We start from the raw sequence: 23723 nt of genomic DNA on the forward strand, positions 1-23723 counted from the left end.
TATAACATCCGCACACCTGGACTCCATACCCTTCCTAATAACGCCCAACATTCTATTCGCTTTCCTAGCCGCAGCAGCACACTGAGCAGAAGGTTTCAGCGTATCATCGACGACGACACCCAGATCCCTTTCTTGATCCGTAACTCCTAACGCGGAACCTTGCAAGACGTAGCTATAATTCGGGTTCCTCTTACCCACATGCATCACTTTGCACTTGTCAACATTGAACTTCATCTGCCACTTGCACGCCCATTCTCCCAGTCTCGCAAGGTCCTCCTGTAATCGTTCACATTCCTCATGCGACTTGACGACCCTGAATAATTTTGTGTCATCGGCGAATTTAATTACCTCACTAGTTATTCCCATCTCTAGGTCATTTATAAATACATTAAAAAGCAACGGACCCAGCACAGACCCCTGCGGGACCCCACTAACTACCCTCCTCCACTGAGAATACTGGCCACGCAATCCTACTCTCTGCTTCCTATCTTTCAACCAGTTCTTAATCCATAATAATACCCTACCTCCGATTCCATGACTCTGCAATTTCTTCAGGAGTCTTTCGTGCGGCACTTTGTCAAACGCCTTCTGAAAATCCAGATATACAATATCAACCGGCTCCCCATTGTCCACATGTTTGCTTACCCCCTCAAAAAAATGCATTAGATTGGTGAGGCAAGACTTCCCTTCACTAAATCCGTGCTGACTTTGTCTCATCAGTCCATGTTTTTGTATATGCTCTGCAATTTTATTCTTAATAATAGCCTCCACCATCTTGCCCGGCACCGACGTCAGACTCGCCGGTCTATAATTTCCCGGATCTCCTCTGGAACCCTTCTTAAAAATCGGAGTAACATTGGCTACCCTCCAGTCTTCCGGTACTACACTCGATTTTAGGGACAGATTGCATATTTCTAACAGTAGCTCCGCAAGTTCATTTTTTAGTTCTATTAATACTCTGGGATGAATACCATCAGGTCCCGGTGATTTACTACTCTTCAGCTTGCTGAACTGACCTTATGAGAGATTTTCAGGGATAGGAGGCAAGACAGGCCTGGAGTTGTAATCTCTTTAGGCAGAGCTGTCTCTTGCTAGCCTTCAGCAGCCTTGACCAAAATGGGTTTTGATCTTTCCTGGGGAGAAGTATGTGTTGTGGTGTCACATAGAGAGATGTCCTCTTTGGTAAGCCTGAGGACAGCTTGATTTATTTTCCTCTTTGCTTTGCCTTAGTCTCTTTCCAGACAGCCAGGCTGGCAATTCCATATTTCAAGGCCTCTGGGGCTGATTCCACTATACCTTGACAAGTGCCATTTTTTGCAAGTTTCAAGATGCAAAGGAGGGAGATACTGGACATCCCTCCTTGTGAGTAGGCAGTACCCAGAATGGTGGAACTGGGTAGTTTTTTTTCCCAAATGCTTAATGATGCCTGTATTAGACTGAGTAGTATGTTTTTGACCCCAGTGTTTAAGGCCAGATGTCTTCCTCCCTGTTGCAGAGGATGATGAGGTGGGGGTGGTAGAGGAGAATCATTATTCAGTGACCGACAATTAGAGGGCAGCACATCTTTCTTCCATTTGGTATGTGGCTAGCTGGATGCCTTAGGTCCACCTCATTTGGGTCCCCTGGTTGAGGATTGATGAACTTCCAACAGTGCATGGAGAAGAGATGTCCTCGACATCCCTAGGTGGAGGAACCTCATGACCAGGAGTGTATGTTTCCTGGTCCTCGAAGCGATGATCACATTTTGTCCTCGCAGTCTTGGGTATGAGGCTCTAATTTATAGATTACTGTTACACAAAAAAAAATATCACTATTTGATTGGTTTAAGCAAAGCGTTTTCAGTCATGCATCGTTCTGTAAAAAGCTTAACTAAAGGAATCTAAGTGAATCATTGCCTGAACCTTTAAAACCATTATGATCAAAATTTTATAAAACCACCTGGAGTTGCACTTTTGGATGTTCTTTATGTAACTCTGTAAGAGTGAATTTTGTACCTTTTTAAAAATGAATTTAGCAGTTGGAAATGGAATGTTTCTGCTCATTTATTGAAAAAGAGAAACTTGTATTTGGTCCTAAATAGGTTCTCACTGAAATATTGGATATGACAAATGTCATTCAGCACCATTAATGCTTATTTTCATTAGTCTGGACTGTACTATCCTGAACAAGTGGGTGTTATCCTTTCCTGCCAGCAGGTGGAGGTAGAGAAATTGATGTTTTCCTGTGACCTCACCGGTATAAGGAGGGCTGGTGCTGACTGGAAAAATTCAGCATTTCTCTATCTCCAGCAGGTGATAGGTTGTTTGAGCTGGTGCTCCTGATCTCTGACCTAGCTCCCAGCAGTGCAGGCAGGTGCCATACAGCTTGGTCGAGCCTAACAGCCAGCTCCCAGGTTTCTGGATTCACAGCCTGGACATGATGGAGCGCGGAGTGCTACTCCGCTGCCTTCAATTCATCACCTAATAGCAAGAACTTGGTGAGGTGTACGGCTGAGCTTGGTCTCGCAGGATCCTACCACAGAGGACAGGGCCGGTCTTAGGCAGGGGAGACAGGGTCGGTCGCACAGGGCCCCATGCCTCCAGGGGCCCTGCAGCGCTCCCTCATGCTCCCCGCCATTGCCGTGATCTGACTGCTTGCTTCCCCTCCCCTGAGCCACAGGGTGCCCTCCTGGCACATATCCAAAGCCACCCTGGTGGTCTAGTGGAGTCTTCGGGGCAGAAAAGATCTCCAGGCTTTCCTGCCTGCTGCCAGCGCTGATCCCCTTACAGCTGTATCGCTCTTTAAAAATAGCTTCCAGCGGCGGCCTCGCAAGACTTCCGGTAATATCTGTGTAGTTTGGAGGAGCTGGTTAAAGGTAATATCTGTGTTTGGAGAGGCTGGTTAAAGGGGAGGGGAGGATACTGTAAAAAAAAAAAAAAAAAATCAAGGTAATATCTGTGTCATTTGGAGAGGCTTGTTAAATGGACACCCTAGTACTATTGTATTCATGGAGAGATTTTTTTTTTCTCCTAGTAAAGGGCTACTAAACAGATATCATGTTATGAGAATTAGGTGCTCAACATTCAGAGTTTCTATCCATCTATTTATTTACTTATTTATGGCATTTTATCCCACATTAAACATGAATTAGTTTGAAACCTGGGAACATTTAATTTTTTTTCCCCTGTGCCTACATCAAAAGAAAAAAAGATGGCATGTGGGAACTTGCTCTGTTTGCTTTGTGGAATGCAGTGGTATATTATAAAAATGCACTTGCCTTTTTTATTATTATTACTATTTCACAGAGAAGATATTGATTAAATCTGTTGGCTCAGGCTGCTTGCTATGTGAATGTTCAGTCACTGTTTCATTATTGCTACCAAGTATTACATATTCAGTTCTTGCATGCACATGATTTTGCTTTTTAAACCCAAAGGTAGCACTGTGCATATTTGAATTCGTTTTTCTGTACAAGTTTTGCTTAATTGTCTTTATTTGAAATAAAAAAATGTTTAAAGCACATCTTGTCAACAAGGGGTGGAGCTAGGTGAGATGGGGGGGGGGGGGGCACCAAACTGGTCTACACAGGGCCCCGCAATTGCTAAGACCAGCCCTGACAGAGGATATGGGTCTCCATCCCCTTCCTTGCTGCCCTTTGGGTGCTCCCCCCCCCCCCCCCCAGCTTCCCTGTAGTTCCAGGGAAACAAGGTTGGACTCGAGTTGCATGGTTTAGCTCTGTTCCCTTTGTAAGGGCATAAAGCTACGTGAAATAAAAAAGGCTGCTGCTTAAGCAGTGTTTAAATTTTTTTTTTTTAAAACCACAGCACATCCTGTGGAGCTGGGTGGGGGAAGGTGAGATTACCAGGGTAACAGACTGGGATCAACAGGAGAATCCTACAAACCTCTAGGTGCCAGCCATGACCTGGGAGTTCTTCGCTGTTTTCTTCCTTCCCCTAAAAGGGATATAAATAATTGGATGGGAAGTTACCGTCGCTTCAAGATAGAAGAACTCTGTAGTGTTGGTTCAGAGTGACTAGGCTGAAGCATCTGTCTTTGCTGTTAGCGCAGCCCACACACCTGAGAATTTTTGGGCTGCATCTCTGGATGCAAGCCTCAATGGAAGTGTACTTCTGGAAGCCTCAACAGAGGAACATAACTCAGAAGAGTTCTCTCCCCCCCCCCCCCCCCCCCCCAACCTTTGCTGGTTTCTTTCTCTTCAGGCCAGCAGTGGTAGAGCTTTAGCAGAGCTATGTCCTGTACTGTGAGTAAGACCAAGCACTATTCACTTTTGGGGACCTATTTTTTTTTTAACTTTATTAGCGTTCCATGTACATGGGAAAAAAAAAAGTATGCTTGATTGCTTCTGTCTGTCAGAGAAATGGGAAATTTCTCCAAAGACAAGCAGGCCATATTCTCACTTATGGGTGACGTCATCCATGTCAGTGTCACCCCCACCTTGCATATGTGAATGCCTTCACGCCCGCTGCGAGAGCATGGGACCACGGTCTCTTCTCATCTGTGGTGAGGAGAGAATGTGATTGTCCCACACTTCTCACAGCGTCTGGTGTGTCTTTTTCTCAGTTTTTATACCTTCCTTGTGGAGGGGGGATGGGGGTTTGCCCTTTATAGTTTGTTTGTTTATTTTTTCCCACTTTTAGGTTTCCTTTATTTCTCCAAGGACAAGCAGGCCTATTTATTCTCACAAGTGGGTGACGCCGACACGCGTTGCCTTGTCTGGGACATTTGAATAGCATAAGTAGAGCTTTGTGGAGCGCAAGACACACTCCACTGTGCATGTACTAGTATCTTCCCGCCTGCTGCGAGAGCACAGTCTCAGTTCTTTTTCTACCACAGTGAGGGAAGGGTGGATTTTTTTTTTTTAACAATCTCCTCACTTTTACATAGTCCAAAGAGCATATTTTTAGAACATAAGAATAGCCATACTGGGTCAGACCATTAGTCCATCTAGCCTAGTATCCTGTTTCTAACAGTGGCCAAGCCAGGTCACAAGTACCTGGCAGAAACCCAAATAGTGGCAACATGTCATTCTCCCAATCCCAGGGCAATCAGTAGTTTCCCCATGTCTGTCTCAATAGCAGACTATGGACTTTTCCTCTAGGAATTTGTCCAAATCTTTTTTTAAACCCAAATACGCTAACCGCTGTTAGTACATCCTCTGGCAAAATGTTCCAGAGCTGAACTATTCATTGAGTGAAACAATTTCATCCAATTTTTTTTTAAGTATTTCCATATAACTTCCTTGAGTGTTCCCTAGTCTTTGTACTTCTGGAACGAATACAAAATTGATTCACTTCTACTCGTTCTACAGCACTCAGGATTTTGTATGTAAGATGATTATGTTCTATTATAACACTTATAACCCTCCAACTCCCTTAATTAAGATTCTTAGCCGGATACAAAAAAAGGATGCTGAAACATTTATCAGGAATTGCAAGAACTATTCAAAACAAATTTTTTTTTAAAGTTAGAAAATAAATGTTTTCACCAATTAACGAAAGGAGAAATAACTTATGAATTTCCATAGGACGATCGTTCCACTGGTGCACAGTAAGCTAGAGAAAAATCCTTAAAACCTCACATTTCTAACAGAAGGAAAGGCCAACAGCAAATAATTGGAGGAGTGGCCTAGTGGTTAGGGTGGTGGACTTTGGTCCTGGGGAACTGAGGAACTGAGTTCGATTCCCGGCACAGGCAGCTCCTTGTGACTCTGGGCAAGTCACTTAACCCTCCATTGCCCCATGTAAGCCGCATTGAGCCTGCCATGAGTGGGAAAGCGCAGGGTACAAATGTAACAAAAAAAAAAAAAAAAATTACAGCTCCTTGTGCCATTCAGAAAATCTTTTTCATCCTTTTTTTTGTGTTCCTGTTTGTGGACCCTTTTATTTTGCCCGGTTTTAAGTTTCCTTTCTTTTCCGTCATCATTCGTCCGTTTTAGACCTTGACTTCGTCCAGGATTTTTCCCTTCCTTTCTGTCATGCCTCAAGATCGCAGGGGGTGTCCATGAGGCAGCTCGCGTGTTGAGCAAAACATGACGGACAGTAGTACCCTTGGGTCTGACTAAATAGAGTTTTGAAAAGATAAATTATTTCAATAATTATTGATTTACTTATCTGCATTTGAAGTAATGTTTGAAAAGTGAACCTATGAAGAGGTTGATGCTCGTTGACATCACCACGTAAATCCTGCAAGGGTGGAGGGCGGTGAGCATCACTGAGGTCACTTAAAAATCCATCAAAATTATTTAAATTTTTTTTTCATATGTAGATAAATGTTGAACAGAAAATTAAAGCAGCAGTGAATGATTCATGTCTGTGCAAAAGGATTTCAACTGGATGCTAAGAACCTTTTTATGGACCTGAGTATGGTATCTGAGGCTGGCATGACATATTTTAGAAAACCGAGAGTAGGGTTAAATGCTCAGTATTCTCAATGGAGAAGGGTAGATAGTGGGGTTCTCCAGGGGTCTGTGCTGGGACCGTTGCTTTTTAACATATTTATAAATGATCTAGAGATGGGAGTAACTAGTGAGGTAATTAAATTTGCTGACTACACAAAGTTATTCAAAGTTGTTAAATCGCAAGAGGATTGTGAAAAATTACAAGAAGACCTTATGAGACTGGGAGACTGGGCGTCTAAATGGCAGATTACGTTTAACGTAAGCAAGTGGAAAGCGATGCATGTGGGAAAGAGGAGCCCGAATTATAGCTACGTAATGCAAGGTTCCACTTTAGGAGTCACCAACCAAGAAAGGGATCTTGGCGTCATTGATGATACGTTGAAACCCTCTGCTCAGTGTGCTGCGGCAACTAAGAAAGCAAATAGAATGTTAGGTGTTATTAGGAAAGGAATAGAAAACAAAATGAGGACATTATAATATCTTTGTATCAGTCCATGGTGCAACTGCACCTCGAATATTGTGTTCAGTTCTGGTTGCTGCATCTCAAAAAAGATATAGTGGAATTAGAAAAGGTACAGAGCAGGGTGACAGAAATAATAAAGGGGATGGGACGACTTCCCCATGAGGAAAGGCTGAAGCGGCTAGGGCTCTTCAGCTTGGAGAAGAGACGGCTGAGGAGAGATATGATAGAGGTCTGTAAAATAATGAGTGGAGTGGAATGGGTAGATGTGAATCGTCTGTTTACTCTTTACAAAAATACTAGTAGTAGGGGGCATGCGATGAAACTAGAAAGTAGTAAATTTAAAACAAATCGGAGAAAATGTTTCTTCACTCAATGTGTAATTAAACTCTGGAATTCGTTGCTAGAGAATGTGGTAAAGACAGTTAGCTTAGCGGGGTTTAAAAAAGGTTTGTACCGCTTCCTAAAGGAAAAGTCCATAGACCATTATTAAAATGACTTGGGGAAAATCCACTGCTTATTTCTGGGATAAGCAGTATAAAATGCATTGAACTTTTTGGGAACTTGCCAGGTATTTGTGACCTGGATTGGCCACTGTTGGAAACAGGATGCTGGGCTTGATGGACCTTTGGTCTGTCCCAGTGTGGCAGTATTTATGTAACGCAGTGCTTCATTTCTCACGTGAGAATATAAGCCCTGCTGTCCTAGGAGAATACCTGCTACAGGTAAATAGCTTCACTTTATTGCGACTTTCAGCTTAGACCACTGCTATTCCATTTCTCCTATGCCTACTCATGCCGTCAGCTCCTTCAGGTATTCCCCCATTTTACTAAAATCAGCATGTTGGAAATCCAGTACTTTGAGTTTTGGATGTATCCACTCCATTTATTGCTCTTACATAAAACCATATTGTGTGATGATCACTATTGCCTAGGTGGGCATCTTCCTGGATGTAAATGCTCACCTAGGTAGTAGTCTCCAAGGACAGGATCACTATCTGCTAAAGGCGAAGTAACTTTGCTTTCTACTAAATGGATATTATGCAGCAGGGAAAAACACTTACTGTGACCTTTTGTATCTTATGTGTGACTTCTTTGCAGCAACTCCTTCATAGTGCTACTTTTCCTATGTGTGTGAGCATTTCCTGCTCCCCCTTCCCCAATCTCTCTCTCTCCTTCTGGGTTGGCAAACAGTCCAGTACTGTATGGCTCTCAGAGTATGAGTTGCATGGTGCTGTTCTTAGTCTAGTGAGAACATCATGGGACTTTGAGCATCATGAAACTTGCCAGCTGAGACAGCCAAGCTATGCACCTGCTCCTCCTCCCCCCCCACCCAACTGACCACTGCCCTAGCTTTACCTCATTCTGTTGTTTTGCAGTCAGACCCTTCGTTCTGGGAAGTTCACCAGCTTTGATAGTTGCTACAGCAACAGTCTTGCAGGGGCCCTGCTTAATTGATTTTCAACACTTTATTTTCCTGCAGAATTCTGCATATATTGTTTCTGGTTTGATCCTAGAGGTTTATCATTTGAAAATTTAGAGTTTTTTTTTTATTTTTTAGGTAATTTATGATTTGGCAGACCACTTATAAATTGAAAGGAAAAGATGTCACCTACCAACTATGCCTGAAGATTAATAATTCAGTTAAAGTCACTTATTCAGCCAGAACTGGGGGGGGGGGGGGGGGGGGGGGGGCAACCAGTACCCTTCTAGATGCCAGAAAAGATGTAAGGGGCCCTTTAAAAAACAAAGCTGCAGTCAGCATTAACGCGTGTTTGCTGCAGTAAAAAATGACTTCCGCAGGCCTTGCTGACACATCCTGTGATAATTTTGGGATGTGTGTGCGCTACCTCTGTGCTAAAAAAATAATGTTTATTTTTTAGCACTGAGTGCGGGTCTGGGGACATTGAATGATCGTGTTCTGTGCTAATTTATCTACGCCTACCCTAGCTGGGATAATATTTAACCATCTCTGTGACCTCATGTGCAACTTTCTTTAAATTAGTCACCTTATTTTCTGACTCCTCTTACTCTCTTACCTATCTATATGTTCCATCTTTGCTTATACCCTTCACTGTCAATTAAAATGTCCTATTTTGTATTGTGTTGACATTGTAAGTAGTATACTATGCCATACTTTACATTGTTATTTGAATGTTTTTACTGCTTTAATTGCCTATTGCTCATGTTTGATTTATTCTTACTGTACACCGCTTTGAGTGAATTCCTTCAAAACGGATAAATCCTAATAAATAAGAGATGATCGGAAAACAGCCTTACTAAACAGTCATAAGAAAGCTGTAGTAGACCTTGGGGGATGAGTAGAGGATCAAGAGAGATGGCTCAGCCGCTGGCTCCTAAGTGTTTTTAGGCTGGTTTCTAGGTTCAAATAAAATTTGTGAAGATCTGATTTAATGTAAATGCTATCGTCTCAGAATGAGTTGCCACTTCTAAGACTTTTCTAGTTCTATACATAATGCAAAACAAAATAGATTCAAACATCTTACTGGGCGGTATCATTTTTAAACATAAGTTAATTCCACATACAGTGTGTAGCTTCAGGTGTCCCAGAGTTTGGCAGTATCTTCTCCATTTGTTTGATTATAGGGTAGGGCATCTTTGTATTGCTGCAGAAAAGTGCATTAGTTTTCTTTCTTTTGTAGGCGACTTTATCTGAACAAGAAGGCAACAGACAAGCAGCCCTACAGCAAATTACTTGGTGTTTCACTGCTCAAACCATTAAAAGGTGTGGATCCCAACCTTATTAACAATTTGGAAACTTTCTTTGAGCTGGATTATCCAAAGGTATGTGTGTACTTTATTGACACTTTTTGAGATTCAAGGAACACAATCTTATCAATGAGTGATGCCTAGTTAATTCAGTCAGTTCAGAGAAAGTAGATTGATTTATTTTGTATTCCTTTTCTTATTTCTAAGGATGAAGTAGTGTGTCAGTTTGAAGGTTCTTATTTAGCCTTTCCTAGTGACTTGGTTGCTGATGGTTTGAAATTCTGCACCTACAGTACTGTGTAAATACTGTATCTACAGCTGCCTGGGTGGCTGGGTTCACATGAGGCTCTGCAAATAATACAGTTTTTGCTTATTTACAACCCAAATTTTTAGTGACTTCTGCACAGTCTGTATTGAGGCACCAGTCCTCAATTTTACTTTGAACTTCTTTCTTTTATTTTGGCTGGAGAAAAGAACTTTTATCTTCCCTTCATATTGCAAATAACTCTCCTCATGCCCTGTGACCGGTACTGGATCTATATTTACATCTAACCCTCCTCCTGGACAACAAAGAAAAAGCCTATAGCAACCTGCTTCAATTGGACCATCCAAGGATATCAGAACCAGAAACTATAAAGTTCATACCTACAATCCGTAAGTTTTGTTTTAACCACATAACTATTTCTAAAACTCTGAATCTGTTAGATATCTTAAAACTAAAGTCAACCATCAGCCTCTGCATTAAGTTTCCAAAGAAATTCACATAGAAGTGCTAAGTACAGCCATTTGTTTCTCTATTGCTGGAAGCCTTTGATCTTTGACTCTCTTTGCTTATGAAATAAGCTGGATTTACAACTGAAAAACCTCCAGAGATCTGCATCAATTGGAACAAAGGACACCAGGATCAGAAACTGCTAAAACCACCACTACAACTTTTGAGTTAATGTTCATATCTATAACTTACACTACCTATAAAGCTCTGTTATCTTGCTGAAGCTTCCTCAATATTAAAACTTCCAAATAATTTCACAGGAGTGAAACACATCCATCTGCTGCATGTCTTTGATGAACAGAAGTGCCTGTTAAATATTAGATACTGGACTTTAAAAACCAAATTACCAAGCATTTCCCCAGGCTACATTCCAAGGTATGGTTGTGGTCAATGACGCCTCTTTGTCTTACAAATTCCTGAACCTCTCGGATAATCTCCCCTCTCCACTGCCTGCAGTAATTCCAAGCCTGCACTTACCATCTAAGCAATTGCATAAAGTTAAGCAAAACAGCTGCCCTAACTTGTGCTGAGTTCATCGGGCACCAGTCTGAATTGCTCCCCCACGGGGGACCGCACGAGGCAGCAGACTGCGCTCAGGGAGCCTGTGCGGATCCAGCGAATGGCACCGCTGTCGCTTTCGGAGCAGGGAGAGGCATCTGAACCTCTCCCCACGGGGGACTGCATGAGGCTCGCAGGACAGCGATCGCATACCTGACTCTGCCTCCTCACCCACCTGCCCACCCAGAGCAGGAAGAGACGATCGAGCCTCTCCCACGGGGGACTGCACGGGCTGTGTGGAAGCAGTCGTGCATCCGGCTCTGCCTCCTCGCCCGCCCGCCGGTTCCTCAGAAGGCAGCAGGAAAGGGGAGCACTGTCCGGTGCAGCTGCCCCAGGAGTATGGGAATTATGGAGGTGTGAGGACGCTCTCGGAAGGAACCACTGAGGCTGCCGAGGGCTCAGTCGACAGCACCAAGACCAGAGTGCAGCAGCAGCGACAAGAGGAGAAGGGGCAACACAACGGAGGCCACGGAGACAGGCTCCGAGGGGCTCAGAGCAAAGCAGTAGCGGCAGCCTGAGGCTGCTGCCCCCCCCCTCTGGTGTCTACCTCCAACATAGACACAGCTCCCAGGGTTGCGGAGTCTCTGTGCCCTGGGCAACGCGTCCGATCACCAGACTGTGAGTAAAGTGCCTATTATATTTCAAGATATTGAGACTTTACAACTGACAAGGCTTGAAAGGCCTGACAGTAAAAACCAAAGTAAAAACTGAATAATTGCTAGTGAACTGAAGACACCTTCAGCAGGACGGGGGTGCCTGAGAAGGAGCCTTTTGCATTGCATTTGATCAACCGGAGAATGCAGGCTTGTGAGGAGAACAGATTGGGACAACATGGTCTTAATAGTAACCACAGAAAATATATACCATTATTAATACCCGCAAACTACTTCTAATAATCTACTCCTTAACGCTGATCCACTTAATATTAACCACCCCACTTGCAGAAAACAACGTCATATCCATACTACACAATCATCATAGATACACCACACCTCACCAAACTGATGATAACCTAAACAAAGGAAGAACACCTACATGCGAACAACCACAACAGAAGGGAAAAAGGGCCCAAACAAACTCATCTCAACAAAGAAACGAAAACTAACAAAAGTCCACTTAACACCAAATACAGAAGACCCATTCCAAACAATCCAAGTGGGCTACGTCAACGCTAGATCCGCTGTAAATAAAACAGCAATACTAACAGACAAACCTTGACCTACTCTTCCTCACTGAAACTTGGATCCATGACCAAAAGGACCCTATAATCCTAGACCTGTGCCCTCCAGGATACAAAATCACACACTGGACCAGAAAAGAAAAGAGGCGGAGGCATAGCACTAATCTATCGGTCCCACTTTACTACCGAAATCACTGCCGAGTACATAACACTTCAACTTGAAATTGCCTCAGTCAGAATCCACAACAAAACCCTATGCGATCATTTGAATTGTGTCTTGTTTTACAGACCTCCAGGTAATTGGAACGAAGGCCAGACCAACTTCATGGAGTTCATTTCAAACACATGTGTAACCAACTCCAATATGGGTCATTCCATGTCAAGTGGTCTGGTGGTCCCTGTGCGACCATCACGGATTTTGATGAAATTTTCTGTGAACATTCATACATGTCCTCAATGAACATTGGTAAAGGTTTACATTCGCCGATGCAATACTTGCTGAGATATAGTAATCTGTTTGACCTCATACTGCAGCCTTCTATGGTATGACTTCGAGATTTCGGCAACTTTGAGACACTGTATCTCCGGCAATATTTTGTTGAGAGAAACAAAACTTGGCCATCTTGTACAACTTTTTGCGCTCTATTAAACAAATAATAAAAACAATCTTCATGAGCGATTTCCATGAAGAAAACTTGGAGCAAACTTGGTCCGAAAAATTTGCGGCATGAAAAAATTGTAAAGTTTGGCTTTTTATATCTCTGGAATTAAAGGTGTGATAAACGTGAAACTTTGCACACAGCAACTTATCAACACAAGGTTTTCGAATATAAAATTTCATTCTCCTAATATTTTCCTTTAGTTCACAAATTGAGTGTAAATTTGATGATTTTTGCAAAAACGCCCAAAATAGGGTATTTTTAGCCCACTTTTACAAAAAAAGACCTTCTGGAAACTCTTTTTAATCATTTTCATTAGAAAGAGCATGTTTCAAACCCCTTAAAAAAGTAGGGTTGGTTTTTCATCGCTGGCATTTAAGGCCCTAGAAATAGGGGCAAAGTTGAGGACGTTGCTATCAAAGTTGACTTCTCTATTAAAAATTCGGAGGTTGGCCAGTAGGGATAAAACTGGTTATGTGAAACGAAAAATTGAACCCGCGCAGAAAATGGTAGCAGAAAAAATAATGGTAGCCGCTGCAGTATCAGCCGAAGATATTGGACAAAATAGCAAGTCGGCTGCTAAGGTATGCCTGTCATGCCAAGATTACACTGACCTAATCGAAGATGTGAAAACGAAAATTAAAATATCCAGTAGATCCATGGAAATTCAATTATTGACTTTGGCCCCTAAGAGTTGGTCAATACCAGTGACAGCAAAAACGTTTAGCGTTTCAGAACGTATGGTTAAAACTACTGGATGCAAAAGTTGGCAAACTGCTACCAAAGGCAATCACCGACAGAGTTCGAGATTTCTACGAGGATGATTAATTTCGCAGGATGTGCCCTGGTGAAAAAGATTTTGTTTCTGTTCAGCTTGATGGCATAAAGGTTCAAAAACAAAAGCGGTTGCTACTGTGCAATCTGAAAGAACTGTATGTAGCATATCGAAACAAATGTGCTGAAATTGGTTTTTCCAAATTCTGTGAGCTCAGACCAAAGTGGTATGTTACTGTTGGTGCCTCAGGCACACATTCCGTCTGTGTCTGCACCATCCATCAGAATGTTAAGCTTATGCTACAAGGTGCCAACATTAAAGAAGAGTACAAGATGCTCATGGGAAAAGCAGTTTGCGATCTGGACGCCAAAGATTGTATGTTGCAGCGATGCCAAAACCGTCCTGGTGAAGAGGCACTGATAGCATATTTGGAAGAAATATTTGAGGACTGGGACTCAGAAGAATCAATAGAATTCAAACAATGGGTTCATACTGACCGTGAAACGCTCGAAACACATGTTCTCACTGTTGACATCTTTATTGAAAACTCGCTAGCAAAATTTGGAAACTTACTGGCCACCACCACTTCATTTCAAAACATCAAAGCGAATATTTGAAGTCATTGAAAGCTGGCCTAAAAGAAACTGAACTTATCGTATTGATGGATTTTGCAGAGAATTACTCGTTTGTTGTTCAAGACGCTGCTCAAGGCTTTCACTGGGAGAATTCACAATGCACAGTGCATCCATTTGTCGCTTATTATATCAATAAAGATGGCATGCTGAAAATTGTCAACTGCTGCATAATTTCTGATCATATGCAACATGATATGGTTTCCGTGCACATGTTTATTCGGAAGCTGATTGAAATTTTGACGAATAAAACAAAGATTACAAGAATATACTACTTTAGTGACAGTTCAGCAGCACAATACAAAAATTACAAACATTTCGTCAATCTGTGCAATCACAAGAATGATTTTGAAATTGAAGCCGAATGGAACTTTTTTGGCACGAGACATGGCAAGTCATCATGTGATGGAGTTGGTGGCACGACTAAACGTTTGGCTGCTCGAGCCCGCCTCCAGCGACCATTAACCGACCAAATACTGACACCAATAGATCTGTTTAACTTTTGTGACAAAAACATTCATGGAATATATGTATGTTCCGACTGAAGAAATCCAAGAAAACAGAATGCTGCAAGAAGAAAGATGGAAAGCTAGCTGCACAATAGCTGGCACAAGAGATCATCACCAGTTTGTGCCAGTTGATTTGAATTCGATTTCTGCCAGCAAAGTTTCAAATGACACGATTAACTTTGTGGCCAAAATTTCCGATATCGTCGATCCTAATTTAAAATTGGCCAAACTATTGCTTGGTTGTTATGTTGCCTGCATTTATGACTATAAGTGGTGGGTAGGCAATGTTGTAGAAATTTCCATCGAACAAAATGATGCATTGGTAACATTTATGCATCCACCAGGCCCGGCTCATTCATTTTATTGGCCTGAAAGAAAAGATGTTTGTTGGGTTCTAGCACAACATCTTATTTGTGTGCTTCCAGTGCCATCAGTTATGTTGTCAGGCCGCCAGTATCAATTCCCAGAAGTGACACTAAAGAAAGTGGCTTGTAAATTCAATAATAAATTGGTCTTATGGCCTAGTGTTTTGAGAGGTTGACTGAGGAACAGAGTTCTTTGGACGCTATGGTTACTGTTCTGTTGCAATCTTGTATGTGGTCCACGGTCCATTGCAACCGCGTATTCTCAGGTGTTGAGGATTTTTTGAAGCTGGTTACAGCCCACGCTTGGTCTTCATTGTGGGCGTTTGTTTCTCAGCGATTGAGTTCTTTCTGCAGGATGGATGAGTTGCAGAAGGGCCTGGCCTTGCAGTCGGAGGTGGTGCATTTCTTCCAGAGTGCTTTGCTCCTCCGCTGCTGCGACCTTCTTCTCCCTGAAACCTCATTCGTATTCTCCGAGTCTAGCTTGGGGTTTCTTGTCTACCGAGCATTACTTTCGTCTCCTTTTGTTCCTTTGCGGAATGTTTCACTTAGGAACTTACAAGCAGTGTTTATGGTCGCCAATTCTTCGTCACGCAGAGTGTCTGAATTTTTAGTGCAGCCATTCCGAGCTGTTTTTTCTGCAATTTGCTGAGTCTGGAGTGACCTTGCTTTTGGTTCCTTCTTTCTTTTCTGGCTGTGGTTTGGCTTTTCTTTTTCAGCCTCTCTTTCTTCCCTTCTTTCGGGAGGGGGATTTTCACATGGAGTACACGGTGCTTCGTCTTCTGGATGTTCAGAGGGCTCTCCAGTATTTGCAGATGTTGCATATTTTTCAGCATTCAGATCTTCTCTTTGTCTTTGTTGCTGGTTCTTGCTGTGGGATGGCAGCCTTTGGTCTGATCTGATTTTTTTCTCGTTGGATTGCAGATAATTTGTAGATTTTTTTTGGAATGGTTGCATCCCGCCGGTGGCATTCCAGGCTCGTTTCACAAGTTTGCGATCTACTTCTTGGGCGGAACGGGTGTGCTTTCACTATTCAGATGCTGCCTTTGCAGTGGCAGTTCTGTCTCGGGGAGCGGCGACTTCCCACCCTACTTAGGGATTGCTTTGGTACATCCCACCAGTTCTTGGATTCATCTGCTGCATACGCTAAGGAAGGTAAAATTATGCCTTACCTGCTGATAATTTTATTTCCTTTAGTAGCAGCAGATGAATCCAGGATCCCGCCCTTTGTCAGTCATACTTGTTTTACCTATCTGTTCTTGTTCTGGTCTTTAGTTTCCAAAAAAACAAAAAAAAAAAAGGGGAAGAGGAAAGAGAACAGAAACCATTGAAGAGGACTCCATCGCAGTTGTGGTTTCTCTTAAGTCAGACTGACAAGTTTCTGTTTTGTATGGTTGGTGAGGAAGGCTTCCTGGTTTCTTGTCTGATTCTGCTTGGTGATGAGACATGTACTGAGGTGAAGGAGGAGCTGGCCGTCTGGTATCACTGCCTTCAGCTTTGTAATCTCTATCTCCACCTACTGGTAGATGGGACACAGCCCACCAGTTCTTGGATTCATCTGCTGCTACTAAACGAAAGAAAATTATCAGCCGGTAAGGCATAATTTTACCATTAATTTTACATACTATTACAATCGTTAGATGTCTGAAGAGTACCTAGTGATTAGTGTGATGGACTTTGAACCAGGGAACTCTGTTTCAGATCCCACTTTAAATAAATGATGAGTCGAGCACATGAGGTAATTAAATCAGCAGGTGCTAGAATAAATAAAATAACACTCCTAGGACAAGCAGGCTGCTTGTTCTCACATGTGGGTTGACGTCTGAGTTGGCCCAGGAATCGGCATTTTGCAAGCAAAATATAAAAAGTTCTGCCAGAGTCTTCTGGCGCACGTGCGGCGTGCACCGATTTCCCACCCGTCGTGTGAGCTGGTTCCCTCAGTTCTTTTTTTTCTCCGCATTGAAGTGCGGTGGTGTTTTCACTATTCCTCACAGGCCCAGGAGAGAGTCTTCATTTTTTGTTTTTGATTTTTTTTCTTTTATTATCATTTTTAAAAATTAAAAAAAAGGTAGAGAATTCCTTTACTTTTGTTAGTTTTCTCCCTTTTAATGTTTCCTTTCTTTTTTGACGTGGCAGGCTTCAGGCCACACGGTCTGGTTTTTTTTTCTCTTATTTTTGTGCCTTTTTCTTTTAACAGGCACAATAGTGTCTTTTGATTTTACCGAAGCCGGTTTTCCTTCCATGTCATCAAAGACTCCCAGCGGCTTCAAACGTTGTACTTGGTGCAACTGGACCATCTCAGGTACCGATACCCACACCTGGTGTATCCAGTGCCTTGGGCCCGACCATAGCCCAGCCACTTGTAGTCTTTGTTTTCGTATGAAGAAACGGACCCAAGCGTCTCGAGAAGCCCAACAAGAAAAGCTTTTTGGGGCTCGGTCCGGTCCTTCGACATCGACACCAAGGTCAGCGGTGTTGACATCGACATCGAGGGAAGCATCGACGTCAGGAGCGGAGGTAACGGCTGCTGAAAGACCAACTCGCGCTGGGAGCAATGAGGTATCGAGTGGATCTCCACCTGCCTCGAGGTTCCAGGCTACACTCTCAGTTAGTTGTTTATGGTTTAAGGTCAATCTAAGTTATGTCCTCGCCGTTGCGAGGCCCAATTGACCAATGTTCATTGTTTTGAGTGAGCCTGGTTGCTAGGGATACCCCCACATGTGAGAACAAGCAGCCTGCTTGTCCTCGGAGAAAGCGAAGATGCTTACCTGTAGCAGGTATTCTCCGAGGACAGCAGGCTGATTGTTCTCACAAACCCGCCCACCTCCCCTTTGGACTTGTTATTTGCTTCTTTTATGCTTTTTGATCATGCTCACGCGACGGGCGGGAAATCGGTCCGCGCATTCGTGATGTGCGCTGCACACGCGCCAGAAGACTCTGGCAAAACTTTTTTATATTTTGCTTGCAAAATGCCGATTCCTGGGCCGACGCGGACGTCATCCCACATGTGAGAACAATCAGCCTGCTGTCCTCAGAGAATACCTGCTACAGATAAGTATCTTCGCTTTATTCAGAGTTGTTTAATTACATGTAAACTGTGTGAAAATTACAGGAGGGTTTTTGAGGACTAGAAGACAGTCTATTTAAATAGCTACAAGTACAGGGTACATAGGGAAGGTTAACTCCGGATTGGTTACAGCAACGCAAGGCCACAGTTGCCTCACTGGCAGTCAGGGAGGATTTGGAGGCTTTGTGCAGTTGCGATGAAAGTCAAAGGTGAAAAATGTGTCAGGAATGATTAAAAAAAAAAAAAAAAAGAATAAAATGAAATGGCTCTGTGCCACTCAGTAGTGTGACTGATCTGTGTGTATTATGTATGCATTTCTGGTTTTAAAAAAACAGGGTGATAGGCATGAAATACAAGTCCCGCTGTGGTTTGTTGGCCAGAGGCCAGGCTGGAGTGATTTCAGAAGAGAGACCATAGATGGGTTGACAGTGGACCCTGGGAAAATACATAAAGGGTTTGGGACAAGTTTCTTCAGAAAAAGTCCATAGTGCTATTGAGATTTGACAGGGGGTAGCTACTGCTTGCCCTGGAATTGGTAGCATGGAATGTTGCTACCGTGGGGTTTCTGCCAGGTAGTTGTCACCAGGCTTGGCCATTGTTGGAAACAGGATACCGGGTTAGGTGGGCCATTGGTGTAACCCAGTTTGGCTATGTGTATTTCTTAACGGTAGAATCAGATACAGATTTTCATTCACACCACTGTCACCCCACTGCCATTACATAAGTACATAAGCATCGCCATGCTGGGACAGACCAAGGGTCCATCGAGCCCAGCACCTTGTCACCGACAGCGGCCAAAAGAACAAGCAATTTGTCCCGCCCATCCTAGAAATACTGTATTATTCCCTCGTCCATTCAATAATATTCTATGGCTTTTTCCTTCAGGAAGCCGTCCAACCCTTTTTTGAAGTCTGCTAAGTTAACCGCCTTAACCACCTTTTCCGGCAGCGAATTCCAGAGTTTAACTACGCGTTGAGTGGAGAAAAATTTCCTCCGATTCGTTTTAAATTTACCATACTGTAGCTTCCTCGCATGCCCCCTTGTCCTGGTATTTTTGGAAAGCATAAACAGACGCTCCACATTGACCCGTTCCATTCCACTCATTATCTTATAGACCTCTATCATATCTCCCCTCAGCTGCCTTTTCTCCAAGCTGAAGAGCCCCAGTCTGTTCAGCCTATCCTGATAGGTAAGTCGTGCCATCCCCTGTATCATCTTTGTCGCCCTTCTCTGCACCTTTTCCAATTCCACTATGTCTTTTTTGAGGTGCGGCGACCAGAATTGAACACAATACTCGAGGTGCGGTCGCACCATGGATCGATACAACGGCAGAATAATATCCTTATTTTTGTTTTCAATCCCTTTCCTAATGATACCCAATATTCTATTTGCTTTCCTAGCCGCAGCAGCACATTGAGCAGAAGTTTTCAACGTATCATCAGCGACAACACCTAGATCTCTTTCTCAGTCCGTGACTCCCAACGCTGAACCTTGCATGACTTAGTTATAGTTTGGATTCCTCTTTCCCACATGCATCACTTTGCACTTGTTCACATTAAACGTCATCTCCCAGTCTCGTAAGGTCCTCTTGTAGTTTTTCACAATCTTCCCATGATTGGACTACTTTGAATAACTTTGTGTCATCGGCAAATTTGATTACCTCACTAGTTGCCCCCATCTCTAGGTCATTTATGAATATGTTAAAAAGCAGAGGTCCCAGCACCGATCCCTGAAGGACCCTGCTAACTACCCTTCTCCATTGTGAATATTGACCTTTTAATCCTACTCTGTTTCCTATCTTTCAACCAGTTTTTAATCCACAGTAAGACACTACCTCCGATCCCATGTCCCTCTAATTTCCTCTGTAGTCTTTCATGAGGGACCTTATCAAACGCCTTCTGAAAATCTAGATACACAATATCAACTGGCTCACCTTTGTCCACATGTTTGTTTACCCCTTCAAAGAAATGCAGCAGATTGGTGAGGCAAGACTTCCCTTCACTAAATCCATGTTGACTTTGTCCCATTAGTCCATGCTTTTGAATGTGCTCTGTAATTTTGTTCTTGATTATAGTCTCTACCATTTTGCCCGGCACCGACGTCAGACTCACTGGTCTATAATTTCCCCGGTCTCCTCTGGAACCTTTTAAAAATATCGGCGTTACATTGGCCACCCTCCAATCTTCCGGTACCACGCTCGATTTTAAGGATATATTACAAATCAATAACAGTAGCTCTGCCAGCTCATTGTTTAGTTATCAGTACCCTAGGGTGAATACCATCCTGTCCAGGACATTTGCTACTCTTCAGTTTGCAGAACTGCTCCATTTCGTCTTCCAGATTTACAGATATTTCAGTAAGTTTTCCGACTCTCAGCTACTAATACCCTGTCCGGCACCGGTATCCCACCCAAATCTTCCTCGGTGAAGACCGAAGCAAAGAACTCATTTAGTTTTTCTGCTATTTCTCTGTCTTCCTTGATCTCCCCTTTTACACCCCAGTCATCCAGCGGGCCAACCAATTATTTTACTGGTTTTCTGCTTTTAATGTGTCTAAAAAAATGTTACTATCAGTTTTTGCCTCTAACGCTATCTTTCTTTCAAAATCCCTCTTTGCCTTTCTTATCAGCGCTTTACATCTGACTTGACATTCCTTATGCCGCTTCTTATTTTCCTCATTCAGTTCCTTCTTCCATTTTCTGAAGGATTTCTTTTTAGCTCTGTAGCCTCCTTTCATCACTGATTTTCGAAGTGACAGGGAGACCACTTGGGAATGGGTATGTTACATTAGTATTTCCGATTACATATCTTCTTACAGGAGGTTCTTCTTTTTCCACACAAGACTTTAAGGTACAAAGTTAAGGAACATAACTTTACACTTATGGTTACCGATATGACATGTTGGGTTATGTTGTCATACCAATGGGGGCACCCCCAGGTATTAAAATCCTACCCACAATCCATGGTTTTGGGGGTGGATGTGCCCAAACAGTTTCTTTGAATCACTCTGGACACCTCCCATCAGAGTTCCCTATGGTGTACAGGCAGATCTACAATCTCTTCAGTTTAGCTCTTAAATGTTTTATTGTGTACTGTGTTGACATTATCATGTAGCATACTATGCCATACTTTCTATTGTTGTTTGAATATTTTGCTGCTGTAATTGTCTATCGATTATGTTTAACTTAGTTTCTTATGTTTGACTTTGTTGCTTATGGTTGACTTATTCTTGCTGTGCACTGCCTGGAGTGAATTTCTTCAAAAGGTGATAGATAAATCCTAATAATAAATTTGGAATGGTAGTTAACTGACAAGCAGATCCCACAATTGGGTTTGTGATGATTGCAGATTGCAATTGGAGCACTTCACAGAACCATCGGGTCCTGGTTTTAGATCACATGTATTAGAGATCACCCCTTTGACCCTGGGATACTTTACAAAACTTATCCCTTATGTAGTGGATCCATCCTGGGCCATCTCACGAGGGCTGCCCAGCTGCATGCCATCATCCATCAGGGTTCACCTCGATACGAGTCTCCGAAGATCCTGCATGTGATCCTTGGCAAGTATGGGTGTGTTCCATGGTCCTGACAATATTCACTAATGGGTTGCAAGCCAATGTGTCCGAGGATATGTCTGAATTAATGGGAGATTATTATGAACATCTGGGGAACAGAATTCTTCACTGTTGAGCAGCAAATTATATCTTGCCCTAACATAGCCTTGCCCCCCTCTCCCTTAACCAATGGTTTTGTGATAAGAGCAGTGCTTGGTAGGGTTATGGAAGGGTGCAGGCAGGTTCCAAGAAAGTCCATAAGTATTATTAGGATAGATGGTGAGAGAATTCATTTTGCTCTTTTGGGAGTTTGCCAGATAGCTGTGACATAATTAGGGAAACAGGACACTGGGTCCGATTGACTGCGGTTTATCCCAGTTTGCAAGGTCATGCTGTTATTCCTGGCTCCTATGACATACTCTGTCTGCTTTTCCATAGACTATATTCTAGGCCCAATATCTTAACAGTAATCGATGGATTGTTTGACTTTACACGGTCTGTGTGTTAGGTGGATATACTTGAGTACATTGCCCTAGCATGGACAAGTGCTTAAGGCAATGGACTGAAACTACATTGGAGTCTCCTTGTGCAAGTTCATTTACTGTTGACCAGCTTGTTAAAATAAAAAAAAAAAAAATATATGGGAGGCAGTGTGGATCCTTGGGGTTCCCTACAGCGCAGGGTCCAAAGTAATGATAGAGTTGATTGTTGTCTATCTGGCAAATAAATACTGTCCCACTGATACCTGTTTCTGCCAGTTTTGTAAGTATGATATTACAATCCTCAGTGTCGAAGGTTGTTGAGTCTAGCAACACTAGTATCGCGGCAGATCCCCTGTCATGGTCTCTGGGCAGATCATCAGGAAGGGCCACAAGGATTGTCTCTGTTCTGTATCCAGGTCTGAAGCTAGATTTGAAGGGGTCCAGCTAATTACATTCAATTAGCCAGTAGTAGAGTTGAGCGCAGATTGCCCATTAGGAAAGGAAGGTTAGAGACAAGTCTGTAGTTTTCGAGCTTGTCATGGTTAAGTGAGATCTTTTCAGCAAGAGGAACACCACAGCTCTAGTGCTGTGGACATCTGCCCTTCCATTAAAAGATGTGAACAATTTTGGTAGCCTTTTTCAATAAAGCCTGTACTCCTTCCTAGCACAGTCCTTGCTGGGCAGGAATCAAGAGGGCAGGATGTAGGGCGGAGACCTTTCAGGATATTTTCAAGAGGTTCCTCTGTGTCCCATTGAATGTGTCCCACATGGTTGAAAATGGTGGGGGAAGAGGGAGTGTTCTCTTCATTAGCTTCTAGGAGCATTGATGAGACTGGCTAAAGGCCCTGTGGGAGACCTTTAATTTAGTTGCCTGTTGGTTGTGAATGAATTAGGGGAACGTCTGCTGGGGAGCTTAGGACCTCCTGTAGAGGGGCCATGTTTCTAATGCCATTGCTGGACTTGCATTCTGGATATCAACCTTCTGACACTGGCATTATCTTAAGTTTAACATGAGGTTTGGACAAGGCCTCTAGGACGTTTTCAGCAGTCAGATTTCTCATTTCTCAGATTTTCCTTCCAAATTCTGATTGGGCCCATCTATTTTAAGTAGTCATCTTGGTACAGAAATGATCTCCATGGCAGGAATGTTACCTCTGTGCCGCCAGCCTTGCGTGCCAAGATGTCAGTCCCTTTACAGAGCACCAGGTCTAGCATATGCCCCTTTTTCATGGGTTGGAAATTTGATCACATGAACGAATCCTAGAGCGCCCATCGTATCAAGAAAAACAGCAGTAGTGATGTATGGAGCCAAGGCATATGTTTACATCACCCATGATCAGTGACCTAAGGTTGCTCAGGGTTACATCAGTCACCAGATTCAGCAGCTTTCACAGATGATGTGATGTTGCGAGTTGCTCGATAGACCATGATCAGCCACGTTGGTTCCTTGTCTCCCTGCCGGTCGAGCAGGCATTCTGACTCAGAAAGGTAGGGGACAGTACAATATTTTGCATATCGGTGTCTACTCCATGGGGGCGGGACGGGAATTGGACAGTGAGAGCATCCCTTCAGGTGTACACTGTTAT

General features: G+C 43.0%; 1 protein-coding gene across 1 annotated transcript in view; it reads left to right on the forward strand.

The window, feature by feature from the left end:
• Positions 1-23723, forward strand: part of UGCG (UDP-glucose ceramide glucosyltransferase) — a 113534-nt gene that overhangs the window by 32612 nt on the left and 57199 nt on the right. Inside the window, exon 2 of the mRNA XM_030193764.1 lies at positions 9520-9661. Coding sequence (XP_030049624.1) covers positions 9520-9661 — 142 coding nt within the window. The remainder of the gene's footprint in view (positions 1-9519; positions 9662-23723) is intronic.

This window comes from Microcaecilia unicolor, chromosome 2 (genome assembly GCF_901765095.1).
Source record: "Microcaecilia unicolor chromosome 2, aMicUni1.1, whole genome shotgun sequence".
Lineage (NCBI taxonomy): Eukaryota > Metazoa > Chordata > Amphibia > Gymnophiona > Siphonopidae > Microcaecilia > Microcaecilia unicolor.